The 25,072-nt window shown below is 44.9% G+C and overlaps 3 protein-coding genes across 23 annotated transcripts in view; 1 reads left to right on the forward strand and 2 right to left on the reverse strand.

The window, feature by feature from the left end:
• Window positions 1-5,333, reverse strand: part of GIT2 (GIT ArfGAP 2) — a 68,478-nt gene extending 63,145 nt beyond the window's left edge. For 8 of the 16 annotated variants that reach the window (XM_050749703.1, XM_050749697.1, XM_050749706.1 and 5 more), the window contains exons 1-2: window positions 4,596-4,804; window positions 20-153 (exon numbers count right to left, since the gene is read on the reverse strand). In XM_050749703.1, the coding sequence (XP_050605660.1) occupies window positions 20-153; window positions 4,596-4,647 (186 nt within the window). In that variant the 5' untranslated portion in view covers window positions 4,648-4,804. Of the gene's footprint in view, window positions 1-19; window positions 154-4,595; window positions 4,805-4,909 lie in introns of those variants that run through there. The other 8 variants (XM_050749710.1, XM_050749709.1, XM_050749707.1 and 5 more) reach the window with 4 other exon arrangements.
• Window positions 1-25,072, reverse strand: part of GLTP (glycolipid transfer protein) — a 201,641-nt gene that overhangs the window by 142,899 nt on the left and 33,670 nt on the right. The window lies entirely within an intron of this gene.
• ANKRD13A (ankyrin repeat domain 13A) overlaps window positions 8,154-25,072 on the forward strand; it is a 42,840-nt gene continuing 25,921 nt past the window's right edge. For 2 of the 6 annotated variants that reach the window (XM_050749735.1, XM_050749737.1), the window contains exons 1-3: window positions 8,277-8,512; window positions 21,650-21,782; window positions 23,091-23,215. In XM_050749735.1, coding sequence (XP_050605692.1) covers window positions 8,417-8,512; window positions 21,650-21,782; window positions 23,091-23,215 — 354 coding nt within the window. In that variant the 5' untranslated portion in view covers window positions 8,277-8,416. Of the gene's footprint in view, window positions 8,513-21,649; window positions 21,783-23,090; window positions 23,216-25,072 lie in introns of all 6 variants that reach the window. The other 4 variants (XM_050749734.1, XM_050749731.1, XM_050749732.1 and 1 more) reach the window with 4 other exon arrangements.

Below are 25,072 nucleotides of genomic sequence, written 5' to 3' on the forward strand. Positions count from 1 at the left end.
AATTCTTCTTATCCTTTACCTGAAGCAATGTTGGAGGCCATGGTGTGTGTTTCAGATGTCTCACTTGGGAGATATGGCGCCCTAGACTCCGATGGACACTGCAGCACTCATCACATATAAACGTTCCCCTATTTACTGATGCCCAGGAAGGATCTGGAAAGAGAGTGAAATCTCAGTGGCAGGGATACCAGCAGGTTGCTATACCGCCAGATGGCGAAAGATGACTGAGGTTTGCTTTGTCAGAAAAATGAGACATTTTTGTTTTAGTATGCTCATCAACGCATCGAGCTGGTTATCTTGTCGGATGATATGACCTACCTTGGCTGATTAGGTACAATGCTAATTGAGACTAAAAACATCAGTGGGAGCCTTGGGTAAACAGCTATCTTCTTTCTGGTTCAGGGCCACAGTTTGTAGCCCTAATGTGGATCTACCATTTCAGATGCAGGCTCTTTCATTCAAGCTAAGAAAGCAAATTGAGAGGGTACTGATGAATGATTTTGGATCCATCTCCATAAAAACCAAGATAATACAATTTTTTTTTTTTTTTTTTTTTTAGATTGAGTCTCACTCTGTCACCCAGGCTGGAGTACAGTGCCACAATCTTGGCTCACTGCAACCTCTCTCTCCCAGGTTCAAGCGATTCTCCTGCCTCAGCCTCCCAAGTAGCTGGGATTACAGGCATGCACCACCATGCCCAGCTAATTTTTGTATTTTTAGCAGAGATGGGGGGATTCATCGTGTTGGTCAGGTTGGTCTCAAACTCCTGACGTCAGGTGATCTGCCCACCTCGGCCTCCCAAAGTGCTGAGATTACAGGCGTGAGCCACTGCACCCGGCCAAGATAATATAATTTTCACAGTGAATTATGCAGATAGCATTTTCTGCAGTAAATGGTGTAAAGACTGCTGTCCTAATTCACTGCTATGAATCAAGATGCCAATATGCTTAGCAGAAAGCTGCGAGTTACAGAATCATAAAATCACTCAGCTGCTATGGTTCTGAGAACAGGGAAACCTGGCCTCTTCCATTAGGAAATGTTCTATGATGTCCATCAAATTTTTTTTTTTTTTTTTTGAGACAGTCTCACTCCGTCCCGTAGGATGGAGTGCAGTGGCGCAATCTCGGCTCACTGCAACTTCTGCCTCCAGGGTTCAAACGATTCTCCTGCCTCAGCCTCCCGAGTAGCTGGAATTACACGCATGTGCCACCAGCTCAGCTAATTTTGGTTATTTTTAGTACAGACGAGGTTTCACCATGTTGGCCAGGCTGGTCTCAAACTCCTGACCTCAGGTGATCCACTCGTCTCGGCCTCCCAAAGTGCTGGGATTACAGGTGTGAGCCACCGTGCCCAGCCAATTACTTGTTTTACATAAACTACCAAGTCCAATCCTGCAACTAATCTGAAAAAAAAAGAAGTTGCAATAACAGCAGCTTCACAGAGGCAAAGATGTAAAATAAAAATGAGTAATATTTTTAGTGTGTGTATAATACTTTCTTCCCTTTAAAATCATAGAGCTTCATTAGATGCCCTTGGAAACAAGGGATAATTTCATGCTTGGCAAGAAGGATGGATCTGGGTAAGTAAACTGAATACTTTGAAACCTCAAAGAAAGACCTACATTTCATCAGACTCACAATGGGGTGACAATAGGTGCCACTTAAGCTGCCTAGTCAAAGGGTTACATTTAAAAATTCTTCAATGTCCACAAAAATCTCTAAAATGCATGTACACCATCTTTACCATTTTTTAAGTTTATTCAAACCCATTCAAACCATATAATGAAAAGTTATGGGCTTTCAATCAAAGACAAATCCTGGGAGCCAGTGACTATGGTGGTTAAGAGGGTTGGCTCTAGAGACAAGCAATTCAGGGTTTGAACCCCAACTCTGCCACTTCTTGCACAGTGATCTCAGACAAGCTACTTCTTTGAGTGTTTTCACCATGGCTCAAATGAGAATAATAACATATCTCAGGATAGTGAGGATATAGAGAATCAGTGAGGTACCTCACACATAGTAAAGTAGTAACGTTAGCTGTTATATCTTTTCTAAATTATTTTCTCAGTAATTCAGATATTTTCTAGATGTGAAATTCACGATCACTGGAAAAAGTTTTTGATGGGAAATATTTAAAACATTGAACATTTCATGTGACCACTATACTACTGTATTGAAAATCTCCATGGAGTTGTCAAGTAATTGAACTCAGAGTGTGATGTATTTGAAACGAACCAGATTCATTAAAAAAACAAACAAACACACAAAAAAATAGAATATTTAAGAAGTGATCATGGTTAAATGTTTGCATAAAATAGAATCAAAATAATTCAATTTATTATAACTGTCACTATTACTATATCATCCTAAAAAGCAGAGATTGGAAATGTCCAGATGAAGGAGCTCTACAAAGATGCATAACAACACTGCTTCCTGCGGTATAGTACTGTCACTAATGGCCAAAAAAAAAAGACTGTTTTGAAGCATACCTTTGGTTTTCACTTATCATTCAGAGGATTTGCACTATTCTTTTTTTAGCAAGTATTTAACACATATTAATTAAGACAAGTATTCGACTAACCACTTTAGCATCCTGGATCCGAATCCCATGGAAAGAATATTAGAATGATAACGTGGTAAAATAAAAATAAGTTTGTATGAATGAGATTGGGTAAAACCCTTTAAGTTCATCTGGAGGCTTTATGCCTGGGCTCCAGGGACACCACAAATGAACTTCAAAAATGTCCGTGACTCCCCTAGACAAATCTTAGGTAAATTCGTTCACGTGCATTTTAGGGGAGAAGGCCTTAGCATTCATCAGAATCTCAAAGGGGTCCCTAACCCTACAGGTAATTCTCTCAGTAGGGTTTTGCAGAAAAGGCAGCACAAATTCCAGGCTGCTCAATTTCACAGAATATTTCAAGGTAGCCTACTTATATTCAAAACAGGAAGGAAGTGACTCAAGTCTCTGCAGATCAGGCGTATGAGACAACAACTAAAGCGATACAATGGAAGAGAAAATGTTCTGAAATGCACAAAATGCTGCAAAAGTATATTTAGGATGGCAATGGAGGAACAATTTTGCTTTGCCCCGTACCCCATCAAGAAGCAAAACAATATGCATTCCAAGAGGAAGTTAGAAGCTGGACACATGTGAATCAAACACATCACAGAAAGTTCGACTGAAAACAGGCAAGAAAATAAGGAAGTGGAACAAATAACATTTTTAGAGAAAACGATGGAGTTTGAGTTTGTATAACTCACACTAACTTGGTTTAGAAAACGCTTCTTTTTAAACTCCTCCACACCCCCTCCCTATCTTCAAAGGAAACTGGTAACACCTGCACTGTACCAGCCATTAAAACCACCACATGAGGTTTGAGTTATCACAGTTCTATTTACAATCAGTCTTCACTTCCAAATGACAAGCTGAAGATCAGAACAGTTGCAAAGCCAGTGGTGTTCAATGATTTGATTAAGATTGTTTATCGGACACTATTGTGCCAAGAAAGCCATGTTACCTTCGAATTAACTCAAAGCCAATATATCCAAGCACCTAAAACAGCATGTAATAATCTATCCAGAGACCTGACAATTCAGTTGCAATTGCTGAGATCCGCTTGATCTCTAAATGTGAATATTATGTATGAACAGTTATGCATCATTATGAAGGAATGGTTTAGCGTTTCAATGCCCCTATATTGCTGGTGATTTTGCGTTTGTTTCAGTTGTAATCAACGTATGATTTAGATAGTCAATTCTAGCTTTAAGGGACTGCAAGTGTTCTATTGTAGACAGCATAACGCAAAAAAGAAAAGCCTTAGATGATATGATCCTACGAGTATTCATTGAATCCTCCTCACCACTGAGCGTGATACTCCCGATTATCCTCATCGAAAAAAATGAGGAAATCAAGCCAAGTGACCAAGTGAAGTCACCAGCCCAAGGTCACCCAGAAGCAAAATCTAGTTTGAACCCAGGCCATTCAGATCCTCAAACCTGAGACACGCACTGCCTCCTAAGTGCTGGTTGTGTCTGGAAGACCCCATCTACTGGCAATTCTCCCCGACAGAGTAGCTGTCGGATGTCAGGAGCGGGGAAGTCATCTACGGGGACCCTCTGGCGAGACTCAGGGAGTGTCATCCTCCCCGGGCAGGGCACCCAGGCGGAGAGAGGGTCTAGTGGGAGGTGACACCTGCAGCCTCTGGAGGCTGCAGCCGGGAGGACGCTCGCATTTTACTTCTGTAATTGGCTTTCCTGTGTATTGCCCAAGCCCCTTCCTGTTGGGGGAGCAGCCCTGGCCCCCGTCACCTCCCCAGCTGGCCTGGGACGGAGGGAACGGGAGGGAACTAGAGGGAACGAGAGGAAAGGGAGGGCCGCGAGGTACTGGGAGGGCGGCGGCCCCCTGCCCGCCAGGCTCTGACAGGCCCGGGACACGTCCTGCCCCAAGGCCGCCCCGGGACCTCTTCGTTGAGACCCTAGTAGCGGGCTGCGGACGCTTGACCGCAGGATGCCGCCTGACCTGAGTGGGCGGCCCCGGGGTAGGGGTCCGGGCCAGGAAAGCAGAGGGGAGCGGGCCCGGCCGGTGCGACTCACCCGGCCCGCTGCAGTCAGCGCACACCTCGCTGCTCCGGAGCCGTTTCGACATGGCTCCCGCCTCCCACCTGCAGGGAAGTAGAGGCCCGGGGACAGCAAAGGCGGCGGCGGCGGCGCTTCCGCTCTAACGGGTCCCAGCGGCGGCGGCGCTGACGGCGGCGCCTCTCCCCTCAGTGCCTTGCAGCCTTGGCATAGCACGCAAGCGCGGGGAGGCGCCCTTCTGCGAGTGTCAGGTCATGTGACCGGAAAGGGCACGCTGCCTTGTCGCCATCTTGAGTGAGGGCAGGAGACAGCTGGAGCATCATCTGTCCTACCTTTAAATATTGAATTTGGATCTCCCTCTCTGGCAGAGATTCCCCTCGTCCCAACTGATTAATACCAGGGGAAGCAGCAATATCTTGTGATGAGAACCCTGCAGCCACAACCTTCCTGAGGCAATCAATGGTCAAGTTCATTGATTCATTCCTTTATTCAACAAATATTTATCGGCCGGGCGCGGTGGCTCAAGCCTGTAATCCCAGCACTTTGGGAGGCCGAGACGGGCGGATCACGAGGTCAGGAGATCGAGACCATCCTGGCTAACACAGTGAAACCCCGTCTCTACTAAAAAATACAAAAAACTAGCCGGGCGAGGTGGCGGGCGCCTGTAGTCCCAGCTACTCAGGAGGCTGAGGCAGGAGAATGGCGTAAATCCGGGAGGCGGAGCTTGCAGTGAGCCGAGATCCGGCCACTGCACTCCAGCCTGGGCGACAGAGCGAGACTCCGCCTCAAAAAAAAAAAAAAAAAAAAAAAAAAAAAATATTTATCGAGTACTTACCATGTTTTATACAATGTCCCAGCCACTGGAGAAACAGCAGTGAGCAAAGACTGAATTCCTAGTCCTTATGAAGCTTGCATTTTACTGAGGTAGATAAAGTAAAATAAGAGTATATTATATGATTCCAGGCTGGGCGCGGTGGCTCACTTTTGTAATCTCAACACTTTGGAAGGCTGAGGCAGGCGGATCACTTGAGGCAGGAGTTGGAGACCAGCCTAGGCAACATAGTGAAACCCCATCTCTACTAAAAATACAAAAATTGGCCGGGCACGGTGACTCAAACGCCTGTAATCCCAGCACTTTCTGAGGCCGAGGCGGGTGGATCACGAGGTCAGAAGTTCAAGACCAGCCTGGCCGAGATGGTGAAACCCCGTCTCTACTAAAAATACAAAAATTAGCCAGGCACAGTGGCAGGTGCCTGTAATCCCAGCTACTTGGGAGGTGGAGGCAGGAGCTTGAACCCAGGGGGTGGAGGTTGCAGTGAGCCGAGATGATGCCATTGCACTCCATTCTGTCTCAAAAAAAAAAAAAAAAAAAAAAAAAAAAAAAGATTGGCCGGGCGTGGTGGCGCATGCCTGTAATCTCAGATACTCAGGAGGCTGAGGCGTGAGAATCGCTTGAGCCTGGGAGGTGGAGGTTGCAGTGAGCAGAGATCACGTCACCGCACTCCAGCCTGGACGACAGAGTGAGACTGTCTCAAAAACAACAACGACAACAAAAATAACAAAAAAGAATATATTAGATGATTCCTTATTTAGGCTTCAGTTTTAATCTCATCTTCAAAATTAAGATAATGCATTGTTTACTTCTAGTCCATGATTTGTTTTTGTATGGCTTGCTACTTAAGAATGATTTTTACATTTTTAAAGGGTTGCCAGATGAAAATGAAGGAGAAGAGAGAGAGGGAAAGAAAGAAAAAGAGGAAGAAGAATATGCAACAAAACTTGTATGTGACCAGCAAAGTTAAACATTCATTTTTGCTAAGGACAGATGGAATAAATTATGGGAAAAATGTGATATACCTGCTGGATAGTAACCCCTCAGTAAATAGTAGCTCCCATAATTATGGATATTGCTATTATTTTCTAATTACTGTTTTTCTTCATATGCGTGGAATTTGAGACTAAGAATAGCTAACCTGGGATAATTTACAGAAAAGTGTGAGATAAACACAATGAAATGAGGTGAATCAGTGTGAAGGAGAAAGGAGATGTGGCCCTAATACCAATGATTACTTATTGTCTGTCTTACATATAAACACAACTATGATCTCCATTCCGCAAATATTGAATGCCTGTTGTGAGCCAGGTACTATTTTGGTTTTAGATACTCTGGTAAGCAAAACGATGTGGTTCCTGTCATTGTGGGGTTTTCTGATTAATGAGATAGGGAGATTTTCAAAAAACATGGGAAGATGAAGAAGAACATTAAGTTGCAAAAGGCATCTGAAAGAATGAGAAGTGCTGGAAGAGGCCTCAAAGCACTGGTCTTGAGTTCATCTCTACAGTGTGATAAATGTGTGATGTAGGAATAATCACAGAATTCCCACGCATTCCTCGGTTAGAGTCTCCGGGTGCCATCCTGGTGCTCCTGCATCCTGTTTTGGTTTAACAACTCACAAATCTGGGCTCCACATCTGTGGAGAATGGATTAGGTTGGGATTCTTGAACAGCTGTGTTGCAGGCATCTGAAGAGCTGGATGTGCATATGCTCAGAGGGCAGAGGGAATGTTTTCACACTGCATTAAATAGCTTCACCCTGCTATGTGGTCTAGTTGTAGACAGCTGAGCTGAAGCAGCAGCAGAAAGTTCAAGCCCATGAGTAGCTAGCTGTAAGTTGTTTTGGTTCTTCATTGAGTCAAGGAGGCATAGTGCCTGAAACACAAAGAATAAACTTCACATTCGCAGACTGTGGTCAAATATGTGTATTATTTATCAATCCTTTCAGCCATAACCTCAAATCCAAAAAGCTAGCTTAAAAATGACACTCATACACGGACTAAATCACCACCATAGGTAGCCATTGAATCATAACCTGGTTCGGAGTTCAAATAGAAGCGGTTTTCAACTGAGGACGATTTTTCTCCCCGAGGCGACATTTGGCAATATCTGGAGAGACATGTTTTGGGGAGTGCTACTGGCATTGAGTGGGGAGAAAGACCAGGGAAACCGCTCAGCATCCTACAAAGGACCGGACAACCCCACACAAAAACTGCCCAGTTCAGTATGTGCCGAGGTTGAGAAATCATGAAGTAGAAATATCCCCTTTTATGCAAATACTGTATTTGAAGCCACTTCGCCAGGGTTTAGAGTTCCTCCTTCAAAAATTATCCGGTGTTGCCCACTTCCAAAATGGCTTTTGACCCATCGTGGAAGCATCGGCCCTGCTCCAAAAAGGCTGCAAGTGTGTCGGCAGCTGGAATGGTTTGGTCTGGGGCTCAGTTGTCACCCCCTGACTGTAGAGCCAATGGAAGAGGCCCAGTTGTGGACCGAACCACATGGGGTCGCTGGAGCAGGGGGAAAGAAGCTGGAGACAGGTAGACAGAACTTTCCGTGTGGAGATCTTTGGCCAAGAGAATGAGGCGCAGCTCTGCTCTGTGCTCTGCACTGGGTTTCTCGGTGTGAGCTGGAGGTGGGTGCAATGGCGCGGACCTCGGACCCGGTGCCCGAGGTCGCCTACCCCCGCCGCGGCATGCGGTGGTTCGCTCCCCGCACTTCCCTGTTTGGGGCAGTTAGGTCCGCAGAAGTCGGTCCGCGAGCTGTCAGCGCGGGCGGGAACGCCGCGGGGCGCGGGGTGGGCGCGGCCGACCTGGTCACTGAGCCGGCCCGCGACCCCTGACCTCCCGCGCGCCCCGCACCCGACCGGCTCAGCCGGCCGGCAGCATAACGCGCCCTTCGCTTGCTTGCTGGCCGGCCTCAGGGCAGGCGGGCGGGCGCGGGAGACCCCGCCAGGGCCGAGACTTGGGGCTGGCGGGCGGCGAGAACCCGGTTACGGCCTCCTCGCCATGTCCTCGGCCTGCGACGCCAGCGACCACTACCCCCTGCACCTCCTAGTGTGGAAAAACGACTACCGGCAGCTCGAGAAGGAGTTGCAGGGCCAGGTGAGGGGCGGGGCGGGGGTCCGACTCCTGATGGGGACTTCGGGGAATCGGGGGTCGTTTCGCCTCCCTGAGCCCATTTCCAGCCCTCTGTCCCCGGGATCCCCAGACCCCTTCCACTTTGCAGGTGTGGGACAGTCCTAATAATAGGACACGTATCGAGTGCTTACTGTGCCACGGGCTTTTTAATATCTTGTCTCTTCACCTTTCCAATAACGCTGGAGGGTAGGTACTGTTACTTTTCCACTGGACAGAGAAGGAAACTGAAGTCCTCAGAGGCTACGTGCCTTGTGCGAGGCCGCCCCGCTGATAAATGCCAAGTCGGGATTTTAACTCGGGCCGGCTGGCTCCGGAATGCACCGTCTTAACCATTTTTAGGTTCTACTGCCTCAAAGACGTAAGAATAGCACGCCCTCCTTGTTGTAAGGAAGGGCTTGGTTGGTTTTGGAGTCCAGGTTCTAACGCGCCCTGTGACCTTGAGCAAGGCATTTTCCCTCTCTGGCTGACGTTAACTTAGCTGTAGAATGAGGATGTTGGTGCTGGGGCAAAACCCAACACTTGACTCTATTGATAGGTCTGGGGTGAGGTCCAGGTGCCGCATTTTAACATACTCCCCAGGGAGGCTGATCGCTAGCAAAGTTTGAGAATCACTGGTTCTCAGGCTCCTTAAAATCCCTTCCTGTTCTAAAGTGCTTTGATGCTTTAATGTTTTCATTATTGCCGTCTCTTTAAAGCAATAGTACTCTCAGTTGGAGGTGATTTTGCACCCCCGAACCCCTGGGGACATTTGGCAATGTATGGGACATTTTTGGTTGTTGCAAGTGGGGAGTGGGTGCTACTAGTAGTGGGTAGAGGCCAGTTATGCTGCTCAACATCCTGCAATGGACAAGACAGCCCCCCGCAACTAAGACTTATCCAGCCCCCAAATCCAATAGCGTCTTGGTTGAGAAACTCTGCTCCCCTCCCCACCCCATTGCCCAAGATGGAGTGCAATGGCCCGATCTCCGCTCACTGCAACCTCCGCCTCCTGGGTTCAGGCAATTCTCCTGCCTCAGCCTCCCAAGTAGCTGAGATTACAGGAATGTGCCACCACACCCAACTAATTTTGTATTTTTAGTAGAGACAGGGTTTCTCCATGTTGGTCAGGCTGGTCTCGAACTCCCGACCTCAGGTGATCCGCCTGCCTCAGCCTCCCCAAGTGCTGGGATTACAGGCGTGAGCCACCACGCCCGGCCGAGAAACTGCTTTTAAAGTATCCCAACAATTCTGGGAGGTATTGGTGCCCTGAAGTTTCAAGCTAACAAACTTAACAGTTAGGATGAGGATTTGTGATTATCTCTGAAATCTAGTATGGTTGTTCTTGTTGGCTTCATACATTTTATCCAGTGTCTTACAGACCTGGTTTTTGAATGACTCGAAATTGGTGCTATAATTTTCAAGAAATTGTAGAGGAAGAGGAGCATTGGTTGTCTTACGGTTGACAAAAATTGAGACAGTTTAGCATTACTCCATTTGGTGAATGGGTACTGCAAGCTGTGTGCTTGCAACCTGCCATATTTAAGGTGGTTGAGCCCCCACCAAGAGTCCAAAATTACCCTCTTTTCTTCTCTTTCTTTTTTTTCTTTTCTTTTTGAGATGGAGTCTCGATCTGTCATACAGACTGGAGTGCAGTGACGTAATCTCAGCTCACTGTAGCCTTCGCCTCCCAGGTTCCAGCGATTCTCCTGCCTCAGCCTCCTTAGTAGCTGGGATTACAGGCTAATTTTTGTATTTTTAGTGGAGATGGTATTTCATCATGTTGGCTATGCAGGTTTCAACCCCTGGCCTCAAGCAGTCCGCCTACCTCTACCTCCCAAAGTGCTGGGATTACAGGCATGAGCCACTGTGCCCAGACATTTTTCATTTAAAAAGAATTCCAGATACGATAAACTTTTGTGAGAGTCATCGTTCTTAATTAGGTGACAGGGCAACTATTTAAGAGTTAAGGAAATATGACATGTGCCCTCAGACTAAATGATTCACCATTAGGCATTTTAGTATACTGATAATTTAATTCCTTTTCTATTACTAGACATGGTACAGAGGTAAAAACTCTAAGACTCAGCTAGGACACTTTAAAAATGACCAATTTTGGTTTTTAGGCATCTGCTTCTTTTGGTGCCCAGACTGGTCTTGAACTCCTGAACCCAAGTGATCCGCCTGCCTCAACTTCCCAAAGTGCTGGGATTCCAGGTGTGAGCCACTGTGCCCTGCCCAAATCCTGTATTCTTAACCCCTACTATACTTCTTTCAGTAAAAATGACTTTATTTCAAGATTATGGAGAATAAATAAGGAAGATAATGGACCTGAAAGTGCAGGCATATGGTAATTGGAAACAATATTTACCAGTAGCTGCTGCTATTGTAATCATCATTTGTAAACCTGGGGATTAAGCTTCTTTTCTCTATATTCCAGTTTTTCTACAAGGAAGATGTATTGATTGCATAATTAAAAACAAAAAATTCTTAAGGCCAGGTGCGGTGACTCACGCCTGGAATCCCAGCACTTTGGGAGGCTGAGGTGGGTGGATCACCTGAGGTCAGGAGTTCGAGACCAGCCTGACCAACATAGAGAAACCCCGTCTCTACTAAAAATACAAAACTAGGCCGGGCGCGGTGGCTCAAGCCTGTAATCCCAGCACTTTGGGAGGCCGAGACGGGCGGATCACGAGGTCAGGAGATCGAGACCATCCTGGCTAACACGGTGAAACCCTGTCTCGACTAAAAGATACAAAAAACTAGCGGGGCGAGGTGGTGGGCGCCTGTAGTCCCAGCTACTCGGGAGGCTGATGCAGGAGAATTGCATAAACCTGGGAGGCGGAGCTTGCAGTGAGCTGAGATCCAGCCACTGCACTCCAGCCTGGGCGACAGAGTGAGACTCCGTCTCAAAAAAAAAACAAAAATAGCCAGGTGTGGTGGCATGCGTCTGTAATCCCAGCTACTCAGGAGGCTGAGGCAGGAGAATCACTTGAACCCAGGAGGCCGAGGTTGCAGTGAGCCAAGATCGTGCCACTGCACTCCAGGCTGGGAGACAGAGCGAGACTCCGACTCAAAAAACAAAAAATTCTTATCACCGCAGCAATAAAGTGGCTGTTTCCCTTAATGTTTTGTTTGCTGGTGAGTTTCTGCTGCCGGTTTTCTCATTCCCTCTATCACCCGATTGAGACTTGGAGCATGTACACCGATAGCTGTAAGGATTTTTTTCCAGGTTTTTTGTTCCTGTTCCAGGAACAGCAACACAAGAAAGAATCAAGTTTATCCAGATGAAGAGGATAAGCACATGTTTCTGAGTGTGTGTGAGCCAGCCCCAATCCCACTGTCTCACTAATAGCGGGCAGTTGTGTAACTCTGCCAACTACGAGATTATTTCAGGCCTTCGTTTGATCAGCAGAGGCATTTAATAAAGTGCCTCTTAACCCATCAGCTCATTAATATTCATTGGGGCCTTGAACTTGGTTGCTGAAGTTGAAACTATCTGTGTTCTGCTTATGTCATTTGCCACTTAGCAAATGTTAAACTTCTTTGGCCCTCTTACTGATGCTGAGACATGAACACTGAAGGGGGACAGATACAAAGGTGAGTCAGTGTACCTTAGACAGGCTTGGAAAACCTGGGTTGTGTGAGGTGGAGGGTGGCAGATGACGCCTGACTCTAGAGCCAGGCTCCCTGTTAGGAAGCCAGCAGGTGAAAAGCACAGCACCTAGGTAAGAGGAGGACGTTCCTGGGGTTCCCACTCCGGAGCAGGCCAGGTGAGGCCCCTGGGCACAGATTCATGTCACTGAGCCATGGACTAGGCATCCAAGATGAAGAGCCTAGAGCCTGCTCTCCGCATGTGCCCCCTTGGTCATCAGGGGCTCAGGCTCACCTTAGGAAACTGGCCTCAAGATTCCTGTTCCCACTGACTTAGGGTGGAGGCCCCACAGAGGACCAAGATGGTCTGAGAGTGAAGAGGGGTGAGGGTGGTTGACTGTTGAAAGGAGGACTAGCCAGCAGCCTCTTGCTGGAGGCCCCCTAAAGGTAACAGTGAGTTTATGAAGCGCTTCCTGCATGCCAGGTACCAAGGCACAGGGGATCTGATAATTCACCTGAGGCTAGTGGGGAAGCTGGAAGGGGCGCCCGGTTGTCTGGTTCTGCAGCCTGGCCTCAGAGCTCAGCAGGAGGATGGAAAGATAGTAAAGAAGGCTTGATTGAGGAGGCTGAGATGAGGCAGTGCTTGAGGACAGGAGTTCAAGACCAGCCTAGCCAACATAGTAAGACTCCATCTCCTTAAAAAAAAATTTTTTTTTTGGCTAGGCATAGTGGCTCACACCTGTACTCCCAGCATTTTGGGAGGCCAAGGCAGGTGGATCACGAGGTCAAGAGTTCAAGACTAGCCTAGCCAACATAGTGAAACCCCATCTTTGCTAAAAATACAGAAAAATAGCCGGGCATGGTGGCGGGTGCCTGTAATCCCAGCTACTTGGGAGACTGAGGCAGGAGAATCGCTTGAACCCAGGAGGCAAAGGTTGCAGTGAGCCAAAATTGCGCCATTGCACTCCAGCCCTGGTGACAGTGTGAGACTCTGTCTCAAAAAAAAAAAAAAAAAATTTTTTTTTTTAAGGCTTTTGAGCAAGAAAAGTGGATGGGCTGAAAAGAGCAAATAGGAAGGAAACTCCTAAAGGGGGATGGGTATTTTTATTTGGGTATAGCTCATGGCTAAAGAAACTTAAAAACCTAAATGATCAGTTTCAAAAGTGAATTCCAGCTGGGCGCAGTGGCTCACACCTGTGATCCCAGCACTTTGGGAGGCTGAGGCGGGTGGATCACCTGAGGTTGGGAGTTCGAGACCAGCCCCAACATGGAGAAACCCTGTCTCTACTAAAAATACAAAATTAGCCGAGCGTGGTACATGCCTGTAATCCCAGCTCCTAGGGAGGCTGAGGCAGGAGAATTGCTTGAACCTGGGAGGCGGAGGTTGCCGTGAGCTGAGATTGGGCCATTGCACTGCAGCCTGGGCAACAAGAGGGAAACTGTCTCAAGAAAAAAAAAAAAAAAAAAAAAAAAAAAAGTGAATTCCAGCTAAATTCTGAAAGTCCTTGTTCTCTGAACTCATATTATTAGTTGAAGATTCTAAGCCCCACTATTAACTGTAATGCAATTTGAGCAAATCCCTTTTAGGAAGAAAGTGACAGCTATATGAAACTACATAGTGTGGGCGTATGATAATAACAGATAACTCTTCTCAGCGCTTACTGTGGTGTCAAGCACTGTGCTAAGTTAAGGCCTTTCCCCTTGTAAGAACTGTAAGGTAGGTGTTTTTTTATTGTTCAGTTTTACAAGCGAGCACACTGAAGCTCAGGAGGAATTAAGCAACTTGTCAAACAGTACATGAGAGATTTCATTTTATGTATTATATATAAACATACACATTGATTTTCAAAACATTTTTATTGAGATATTATAGTTCACTTATATAATCTACATTTAAAGGTTATTCAATGGTTTTTAGTATATTTGCTGAGTTGTACAACTATTACTACTGTCAAATTTCAGAATTTTTGTTTTTCTTTTCTTTTCTTTTTTTTTTTTTGGTGTTTTTTTGAGACAGGGTCTCACTCTCTTTCCTAGGTTGGCACGATCACAGCTCACTGTACCCTTGACCTTCTGGGCTTAAGCGATCCACCTCAGCCTCCCAAATAGCTGGGACTACAAGCCAGCGCTACCACACTTGGCTAATTTTTAAAGATTTTTTTGTGGAGAAAATGTGTCCCTGTGTTGCCCAGACTGGCCTCAAACTCCTGGGCTCAAGCAGTCCTCCCGCCTTGGCCTGCCAAAGTGCTGAGATTACAGGTGTTAGCCACTGCACCCAGCCTGTAACATTTTCCTCACCCGAAAAAGAAACCCCATACCTGTAACGGTCACTCCTCATTTCTCCCCAACCCCTCCAGCGCCAGGCAATCTGCTAACCTACTTCTTGTCTCTAGATTTGCCTATTCTGGACATTTTATATAAATAGAATCGTATGTGGCCTTTTGTTTTTTCTTTCACTTAGCATAATGTTTTGGAGGTTCATCTACGTTGTGGCATGTTTCAGGTACTTAATTCCTTTTTATCACTGAGTATATCCCATTGCATGGATGTACTATGTTTTGTTAGACAAAAATGTTTCTCCATTTGTCAGTTGATTGACATTTGGGTTGTCCCCACTTTTTGGCTATTATGAATAATGCTGCTGGGTGTATTTGTGTATATGTTTTTGTGGGTTTCTTTTTTTTTGAGACAGTCTTGCTTGGTTGCCCAGGCTGGAGTGCAGTGGCACGATCTCAGCTCACTGTAACCTCTGCCCCCTGGGTTTAAGTGATTCTCTTGTCTCAGCCTCCCTAGCAGCTGGGATTACAGATGCGCACCACCATGCCTGGCTCATTTTTTTATTTTTAGTAGAGATGGGGTTTCACCATGTTGGCCAGGCTGGTCTTGAACTCCTGACCTCAAGTGATCAGCCCACCTTAGCCTCCCAAACTGCTGGGATTACAGGTGTGAGCCACCATACCCAGCCCCATGTATAAATTTTTGTATGGGTATATGTTTTCATTTATCTTGGGTATATACCTTGGAGAGGAATTCCTGGGTCATGTAGTTACTCTACGTTTAACTTTTTGAGGAACTGCCAACAATTTATCAAAGTGGCTGCACTGTTTTACATTTCCACCAGCAGTGTATGAGGGTTCCAGTTTCTTCACATCCTTGGCAACACTTGGTATTATCTGTTGTTTTGTTTGTACCCATCCTAGTGGGTGTGAAGTGGCATCTCATTGTGGTTTTGATTTGCATTTATCTTATGATTACTGATGTTGAGCATCTTTTCGTGTGCTTATTGGCAATTTGTGTATCTTCCTTGAAGAAATGTCTACTCAAATCCTTTGCCCATTTAAAAACTGAGTTATTTGATTTGTTGAGTTGTAAAGGTTCTTTGTATATTCTGGATAGTAGGCCCTTATCAGTATGTGATTTGCAAATATTTTCTCCCATTCCATAGGTTGTCCTTTTTTTTTTTTTTTTTTTTTTTTTTTTGAGATGGAATTTCACTCTTGTTGCCCAGGCTGGAGTGCAATGGTGTGATCTTGGCTCACCACAACCTCCACCTCCCAGATTCAAGCAATTCTGCCTCAGCCTCCTGAGTAGCTGGAATTACAGGCATGCACCATCACGCCCTGCTAATTTTGTATTTTTAGTAGAGACGGAGTTTCTCCATGTTGATCAGGCTGATCTCAAACTCCCTACCTCAGGTGATCCTCCCGCCTCGGCCTCCCAAAGTGCTGGGATTACGGCCGTGAGCCATTGAGCCCAGCCAAAATTTTGTTTTTTTTGCATGTAGATATTCAGTTGTTCAAGCGGCACTTGTTGAAAGGACAGTTCTTTCCCAATGAATTATTTTGGCACCCTCGTTGAAAATAAATGACCATAAATGTGTGGGTTTATTTCTGGACTCTAAATTGTATTCCATTGACCTGTATGTCTGTCCTTATGCCAGTACCACATTGTCTTGATTGCTGTAGCTTTGTGTAGTACGTTTTGAAATTGGCAAACGTGAAATGTGAGTCCTCAGACCTCTCTCTTCAAGGTGGCCATTCTAGGTTTCTTGCATTTCCATATGAATTCTAAGATCAGCTTGTCAATGTCTGCAAAAAGCCAGCTGAGATTTTGATAGGAGTTGAATTGAATCTATACCTCAGTTTGGAGAGTTTTGTCATTTTAACAATACTGTCTTTTAAACCATGAGCGCCGGGCGCGGTGGCTCAAGCCTGTAATCCCAGCACTTTGGGAGGCCGAGACGGGTGGATCACGAGGTCAGGAGATCGAGACCATCCTGGCTAACACCGTGAAACCCCGTCTCTACTAAAAATACAAAAAACTAGCCGGCCGAGGTGGCGGGCGCCTGTAGTCCCAGCTACTCCGGAGGCTGAGGCAGGAGAATGGCATAAACCCGGGAGGCGGAGCTTGCAGTGAGCTGAGATCCGGCCACTGTACTCCAGCCCGGACTACAGAGCAAGACTCCGTCTCAAAAAAAAAAATAAATAAATAAAAAAAAAAATAAACCATGAGCATGAGGATGTTTTTCAATTTACTTAGGTATTCTTTAATTTTATGGGTTTTTTTTTTTTTTTTTTTTTTTTTTTTTTTTTTTTTTTAAGACGGAGTTTTCACTGTTGTTGCCCAGGCTGAAGTGCAGTGGTGAAATCTTGGCTCACTGCAACCTCCACTTCCCAGGTTCAAGCGATTCTCCTGCCTCAGCCTCCCAAGTAGCTGGAATTACAGGCATGCGCCACCATGCCCTGCTAATTTTGTAGTTTCAGTAGACTACATGTTGGTCAGACTGGTCTCAAACTCCCAACCTCAGGTGATCTGCCCTCCTCAGCCTCCCAAGTGCTGGGATTATAGGCGTGAGCCACCACACCTGGCCAGGTCTTCTTTAAATTTTTTTTAAACAATGTTTTATGATTTTAAGAGTATGTAAGCTTTATATTTATTTTGTTATGTTTATTCCTAAATGTTTTATTTTTTTGATGCTATTATAGATGGAATTGTTTTCTTAATTTCGAGTTGCTCATTACAAGTATATAGAAATATAATTGATTAGTTATTGATCTTGTGTCCTGCAACCTTGCTGAACTCATTTAATAGTTCTAATAGTTTTTTGGTAGATTCCTTATGATTTTATGCACAAGATCATGTCATCTTCCTTTCCATTCTGGATGCTTTTTATTTCTTTGTCTTGCCCAGTTGCCGTGGTTAGAATCTCTAGTACAGTGTTGAATAGATGTGGTGAAAGAGGACATCCTCATCTTGTTCCTCATCTTAGAGGGGAAGCATCCAGTCTTTCGCCATTAACTATGATGTTAGTTGTGGGTTGTTTAGAGATGCTCTTTGAGGAAGTTTCCTTTTATTCCTAGTTTGTTGAGAGTTTGTTTTTTTTTCTTTTAATCATGAAGGGATGTTGGAGTTTTGTCAGATGTTTTTGCTGCAGCTGTTGAGATGATCGTGTATTTTTGTTTTTTTTGTTTTTTTTGTTTTTTTGAGACAGAGTCTTGCTGTGTCGCCCAGGCTGGGGTGCAGTGGCGCGATCTCGGCTCACTGCAAGCTCCGCCTCCTGGGTTCACGCCATTCTCCTGCCTCAGCCTCCGAGTAGCTGGGACTACAGGCGCCCGCCACCACGCCCGGCTAGTTTTTTTGTATTTTTAGTAGAGACGGGGTTTCACCATGTTAGCCAGGGATGGTCTCGATCTCCTGACCTCGTGATCCACCCGCCTCGGCCTCCCAAAGTGCTGGGATTACAGGCTTGAGCCACCGCGCCCGGCATGTGTATTTTTGTTTTATCCCGTGATATGGTGTGATACGTTAATTGACTATCTAAAGTTATACCATTCTTCTATTTGTAGGATAAGTCTCAGTTGGTCATAGTATAAAATACCCTTTTTATATGTTGCTGAATTTAGTTTGCCAGTATATTGTTGAGGATTTTTGCATCTACATCATAAGAGATATTAGTGTGTGGTTTTCTTTTCTTATGAAGCATTTGTCATCAGGATAATAGTGGGTTCATAAAATGAATTGGAAAGTTTTCCTTCTTCATCTATTTATTGAAAGAGTTTGTGAGACATTGGTATTAATTCTTCTTTAGATGTTTCATAGAATTCACCAGTGAAGGCCAGACATGGTGGCTCATACCTGTAATCCCAGCACTTTGGGAGGCTGAGGTGGGCAGATCATATGAGGTTAGGAGTTCAAGACCAGCCTGGCCAACATGGCAAAACCCCAGTTTTACCAAAAGTACATAAATTAGCCAGGTGTGGTGGTGGGCACCTATAATCCCAGCTACTCAGGAGGCTGAGGCACAAGAAATCGCTTGAACCTGGGAGGCGGAGGTTGTAGTGAGCTGAGATTGTGCCACTATACTCCAGCTTGGGCGACAGAGCAAGACTCAATCTCAAACAAAACAGAACAAAAAAACCATCTGGGCCTGCATTTTTTGGTGGGCAGTTTTAAAATTACTAATTCAATTTCTTGTTATAAACTTATTCAGATTTTCGGTTTCTTTTTGAGTCAGTTTTGCTAGTTTGCATTTCTGTAGGGATTTATCTTGTTCATCTAAGTTGTCTAATTTGTTGGCATACAGTTGTTCATAGTCTTCTTTTATTTTATTTTATTTTTTTTGAGATGAAGTTTCACTCTTATTGCCCAGGCTGGAGTGCAATGGCACAATCTCGGCTCGCCTCAACATCCGCCTCCTGGGTTCAAGTAATTCTCCTGCCTCAGCCTCCCAAGTAGCTGGGGCTACAGGCATGCACCACCATGCCCAGCTAATTTTGTATTTTTAGTAGAGATGGGGTTTCTCCATGTTGGTCAGGCTGGTCTCGAACTCCCGACCTCTAGTGATCCACCTGTCTTGGCCTCCCAAAGTATTGGGATTACAGGCATAAGCCAACGCTCCCGGCCCATAGTTTTCTTTTATAATCCCTTTTATTTCTGTAGAGTTGCTAATAATATTCCATCTTTAATTCCTGATTTTAGTAACTTAAGTCTTCTCTCGTTTTTCCCTGGTCTATCTAACTAAATGTTCGTCAATGTTGCTGACATTCTCCAAGAACCAACTTTTGGTTTTGTTGATTTTCTCTATTGTTTTCTCTTCTCTATTTTACTCATTCCCCCTCTACTCTTTATTCACTTATTGTTTTAAAATCACACTGTCACCATAATACAATTACAGCATTTTTTTTTTTCTACTGCCTCTTACTTCAGATGAGAGAGGTGCAGAAGGTCTGAAGAGTTACAATTATCCAATAAAAGTGTGCTGCTCTGTCTTATCCATAGGTGCTCCTCTATGGTCCCAACTAGAAAAAAAGTTAACATTGTAATGTATTTGGCTTTTATTTTGTGCGTCATCTCTAACTGTTGCCTAGGAGTTTGAGTGTTTTTTTGTTGTTGTTGTTGTTTTGTTTTGTTTTTGAGATGGGAGTCTCGCTCTGTCACCCAGGCTGGAGTGCAGTGGCGTGATCTCGGCTCACTGCAACCTCTGCCTCCCGGGTTCAAGCGATTCTCCTGCCTCAGCCTCCCGAGTAGCTGGGACAATATAGGTGCTCACCATCTTGCCTGGCTAATTTTTGTATTTGTAGTAGAGATAGGGTTTCACCATGTTGGTCAGGTTGGTCTCAAACTCCTGACTCAGATGATCCACCTGCCTTGGCCTCCCAAAGTGCTGGGATTACAGGCGTGAGCCACCGCGCCTGGCTGAGTTTGAGTGTTAATCCTTACTCTGTGCTTTTAGTTTTGCTCTGGGGTGTGAATTGTAGTAAGTAGTTTCCCCTTTCCCATGATAAACATTTTTACACACCTCCCCTGTGGCAGGTAGTGTGCTAAACCTAGCACCTTTCATTTCGATTGAATTTGTTAGGTAAGAAAATACTTAGTTTATGTAATAGATGTGTAGGAAGATAATGAGTTTGCTAATTATTTCTTTCCTGCTAAACTTCAACTGAATTCATAGTTCATAAGTTCATCATCTTGTTACTTTTAAGAAAATATTTAATGCAAGTTAGAGACTAGAGTAAGAGAATCTAGAAGACGTTAATATGACTTGGATGCTACCCTTTGGAATTCTCCATCTCTTTGGTGCGATGGACAAGTCATAACCTTGGGAAGAGTCAGGGAATCATGGGAGGTATGTGGACTGGGCTCCAGGAGACAGGAAGGTATTTTAGCACTGGGGGAACACTGAGGCCTGGGATTGGTCCAGGAGGACTTATATTCAGCTAGCAGATGTCTTCAACCATGTTTCTTATTCCTCAGTAAGAGTTATCTTCACTATAATAGCCATGACGTAGTTTTCGCAAAACAGGGAGGTTTGATAGCTATTGGATTGTGGCAGTTTACCCATGATCCTGCTTCACTTTCCTAAGTGGCACTTTCTGTGTATCTTCAGAGACTGCAGGAGTAGTACCTGAATAACAGCTAGCATCTCAAATAAAAATAAAGCACATTTTCTAAGATGTATTATGGCATTTAAAAAGTTTTTACAGGCTGGGCATGGCGGCTTATGCCTTTAATCCCAGCTACTAGGGAGGCTGATATGGGAGGATCTCTTGAGCCCAAGAGGTCAAGGCTGCAGTAAGCTGTGATCACGCCACTGCACACCAGCCTGGGTGACAGAGTGAGACCTTGTTTAAAAAAAAAAAAAAAAGTTGTACCTTCCAAAAGTCCATGGCAGTTTATAGTATCCTTGAAAGAACTTTCAGAGTCACATTTTTGCAGGCAGCGCCCAGGCCTTGAGACTTAGCTCACACTAGAGAAATTGCTGCATGGCTCTGGAGATGCGGTACAGGTGCCAAAAGGGGGGCAAGAGTGGCAGAATAGGAATGAAGAGGTAAGAGCCAGGTGTGCATGTCTAGCATGGGGAAGAAAACCCTCGATGGGATGGACGGAAGTGACGCATGTGCGCTTGTCTATTTCTCTGTGAGTAGACCCACATACGTGCCCGGCAGATCATGCTTGTGGTCTGAAGGACCCACACATGCTGCTGGAGTTTACGTGCTACTTCAGGGCATGTGGAACTCAATACACAATAATGAGAGTGGAGTTTTGGTGGGAATCCAGCTGGAGAATGTAATTTTATTCTGACCCAAATTATCTTCTGTGCTTTCAGTTTTGACTGAAGTCCTGTACTTCCTGTTCTAGACTTGAATGCTGATATGTGCTTGAGAAATCCCCCATGTTCTGTGTTGTCCGGTGATTGCATTTCATGAAAGCTCCTGGCCTTGTTTAGACTTAATTTAAGTGCTGTCAAGAGCTTAAAGTTGTGTTGGATGATCTGGGGCCTGTTGCCAACATTTATTTATTAGGCACTTAACTTGACAGAAAAAGGAATTCAGTAACTATCATCTTTATATATAATCCCCAAATTCATATTTTAATTGTGCCCAAATGCAAACATAACCTTCTTACATGTGTTGCTCTAATTAATGCATAAATATGTTTTCCATTTTTTTGTACTTGAAATATCTGTCAAACACATTTCCCTATTTTAATGTAATACATCCAGTTATATAAATGCCAGTGTTTCCTTCACAGAATGTGGAGGCTGTGGACCCACGAGGTCGAACATTACTGCATCTTGCTGTTTCCTTGGGACATTTGGAATCTGCTCGAGTCTTACTCCGACATAAAGCAGATGTGACAAAAGAAAATCACCAAGGATGGACAGGTAAGTATACTTTTACAATAATTTAAAGTCCTCCTGGGCAACATGGTGAAACCCTGTCTCTACAAAAAAATACGAAAATTAGCCAGGTGCGGTGGTGCATGTCTGTAGTCCCAGGTACTAGGGAGGCTGAGGGGGTAGGATCACCTGAGCCCGGGGAGGTTGACACTGCAGTGAACTGTGATTGCGTCACTGCCCTCCACCCTGGGCAATAGAGCGAGACCTTGTCTCAAAAAGAAGGTCATTCATTTTGGTTTATCTTTCTGAATAAAGGCCAGTCTCAATCATACTTTTCCTCAGAGTCATCTTTATCTTTTTTTTTTTTTTTTTTTTTTTTTTTCCGAGACGGAGTCTCGCTCTGCCGCCCAGGCTGGAGTGCAGTGGCCGGATCTCGGCTCACTGCAAGCTCCACCTCCCGGGTTCACGCCATTCTCCTGCCTGAGCCTCCCGAGTAGCTGGGACTACAGGCGCCCGCCACCGCGCCCAGCTAGTTTTTTGTATTTTTTAGTAGAGACGGGGTTTCACCGTGTTAGCCAGGATGGTCTCGATCTCCTGACCTCGTGATCTGCCCGTCTCGGCCTCCCAAAGTGCTGGGATTACAGGCTTGAGCCACCGCGCCCGGCCTCATCTTTATCTTAAGATTTCTCTCTTGGGACAAAGGATGGGGACAAGGAAATGGGAGCCCAGGATGATACAGGTTGTGTCCCAAGCCAGAAACCCTCGGTAGAGAATGACTCCTCATCCAGAAATAGCTCTCAATGCAAACTTCTTCCACCGTACATGAACATGGAGGCTGGTTTTCCCTTGAGGAATATGGTTACCTCCATTGAATCCATCAAAATAGGCAAAAATCAAAAATAAATTGTGGCTAAAAGTAGCCTCTTCCTGGGAAATCCTGGCATTCCACTTGTTCGTAAGCTCTTCTACCATTGGTCAGAGTAATTTTGTATTGACTGAGCAGGGATACTGTAGGCCAAGCCCTGCCTGCCAGGTCTACATATAACCACAGTTACATGTTGTGTGATCGTATAGTTAAAGCCAGCTCTCTAAACACATTGTCAGGATTTCGGAACCAGTGGTAAGAAGAGGGGTGGGGAGAGGTGGAAGGGGTTTGATCAAGATGCTAAGGGTACTCTATGTTTTTTACTCAGTGAAGAGCTAGCAATCAGAAGTCATGATCATCATGGTAAGGTTGGACTGCAGCCCTTTTCTTCTGAAGAAAATACTGTCTTTGATCTAGATACTTTTTCAGCCTGGTTTTGGAATTTGTCAGAGAGTATGAGAATTAAATTTCACCCTTTTGTTTTCCAGTTTTACATGAGGCTGTGAGCACTGGCGATCCTGAGATGGTATACACAGTTCTTCAACATCGAGACTACCACAACACATCCATGGCCCTTGAGGGAGTTCCTGAGCTGCTCCAGAAAATTCTCGAGGTATTCATGAAAATGTGTTCAGGCTATAATCTGAGCTAAATGCTGATACAATTACTGGAGACACAGTTTGACATCCTTGTGTGCCTTCCTAAAGAGTTTTCTGATTCATGAATATGAAATACTGAATACCAATCACATTGTTCCTTGCCCTTCTAATTTGTAGAAGTGTGAGGTCTTTCACAAATTACACTTCTAAGTCACTGGGCTTACCCTTTTAAGTACTATTTAAAGATTATAATTCAACCAGGCATAGTGGCTCGTGCCTATATTCCCAGCACTTTGGAAGGCTGAGGGAGGAGTATTTGCTTAAGCCCAGGAGTTTGAGACCGGCCTGGGCACCAAACAAAGCAAGACTCTGTCTCTAAAAGAAGAATTAATCAGACATGCTAGTGCACACCTGTTGTCTGAGCTACTTGGGAAGAGGCTGGGGTGGGAGGATTGCTTGAACCCAGAAGGTTGAGGCTGCAGTGAGCCATGATCACACCCCTGCACTCCAGTCTGGACAACAGAGCAAGACCTAAAATAATAATAACAAATATAATAATAAAATAATAAATGATAATAAAGTAAAAATTAGAACTTAAGGAAAATGGACAACAAACAGTTAATTTGTTTAGGTGCCTGTTTTCTTGAAAGTAGCCTCCTGAGCATCAATAATCTTAAGGAAGTTGTGATAAGCATCACTTACTATGCAGGGATTTTCAGATCCTGTTAAGGCTCAGAGAGGTCCATGTGCAACTTTTCCTTGCCAGTCTTGTCACCTCTAGCTATTAGTATTTTGAGACCTTTGTCCATTGCCCTAATTCATTTATAGAGAAAAATTAATAGCTCTATCAAGAAAAGGAACAACTTTATTATAAATAAGACAGTCAGCCAGGCGCGGTGGCTTACGCCTGTAATCCCAGCACTTTGGGAGGCTAAAGCAGGCAGATCATGAGGTCAGGAGTTCGAGACCAGCCTGGCCAATATGGTGAAACCCCGTCTCTACTAAAAATACAAAAATTAGCTGGGTGTGGTGGCATGTACCTGTAGTCCCAGCTACTTACTCGGGAGGCTGAGGCAGAAGAATTGCTTGAACCCAGGAGGCGGAGTTTGCTGTAAGCCGAGATCGTGCCACTATACTCCAGCCTGGTGACAGAGCAAGACTCTGTCTAAAAAAATAAAAATAAGAAAAAGACAATCGTTAGTCATTTTTTGAGCCATCTTTAAAAAGAATTTCTTTTCTTTTTTTTTTTTTTTGAGACAGAGTTTCACTCTTATTGCCCAGGCTGGAGTGCAATGGCATGATCTCAGCTCACTGCAACCTCCGCCTCCCAGGTTCAAGTGATTCTCTTGCCTCAGCCTCCTGAGTAGCTGGGATTACAGGTGCGTGCCACCACGGTCAGCTAATTTTTTGTATTTTTAGTAGAGACAGGGTTTCATCATGTTGGCCAGGCTGGTCTCAAATTCCTGACCTCAGGTGATCCACCCGCCTCGGCCTCCCAAATTGTGGGGATTAGAGGCGTGAGCCACTGCGCCTGGCCTAAAAAGAATTTCGAAGCTAAGTCGTGCCCAAGGTATTCATTTCCCATATATTCTACAGTTAAATCTCCCATAAAATATGAAATATTTGTATGCATTGTTTTAAAAATAGGTGTGTATTTTTGAGTGTGCAAAGATAACATGGATTTCTTGTTTTCTTCGTAACTTAACTGCAGGAGGAACTAAAAACATCATCTGCCCATTTGGCAAAGTAGAAAATTACTTTTTTAACATGAGGTCACCCTTCACTTAAAAAATTTAGTGTCGGCGGGGCATGGTGGCTCACGCCTGTAATCCTGGTACTTCGGGAGGCCAAGAAGGGCAGATCACGAGGTC

Source organism: Macaca thibetana, chromosome 11 (genome assembly GCF_024542745.1).
Source record: "Macaca thibetana thibetana isolate TM-01 chromosome 11, ASM2454274v1, whole genome shotgun sequence".
Lineage (NCBI taxonomy): Eukaryota > Metazoa > Chordata > Mammalia > Primates > Cercopithecidae > Macaca > Macaca thibetana.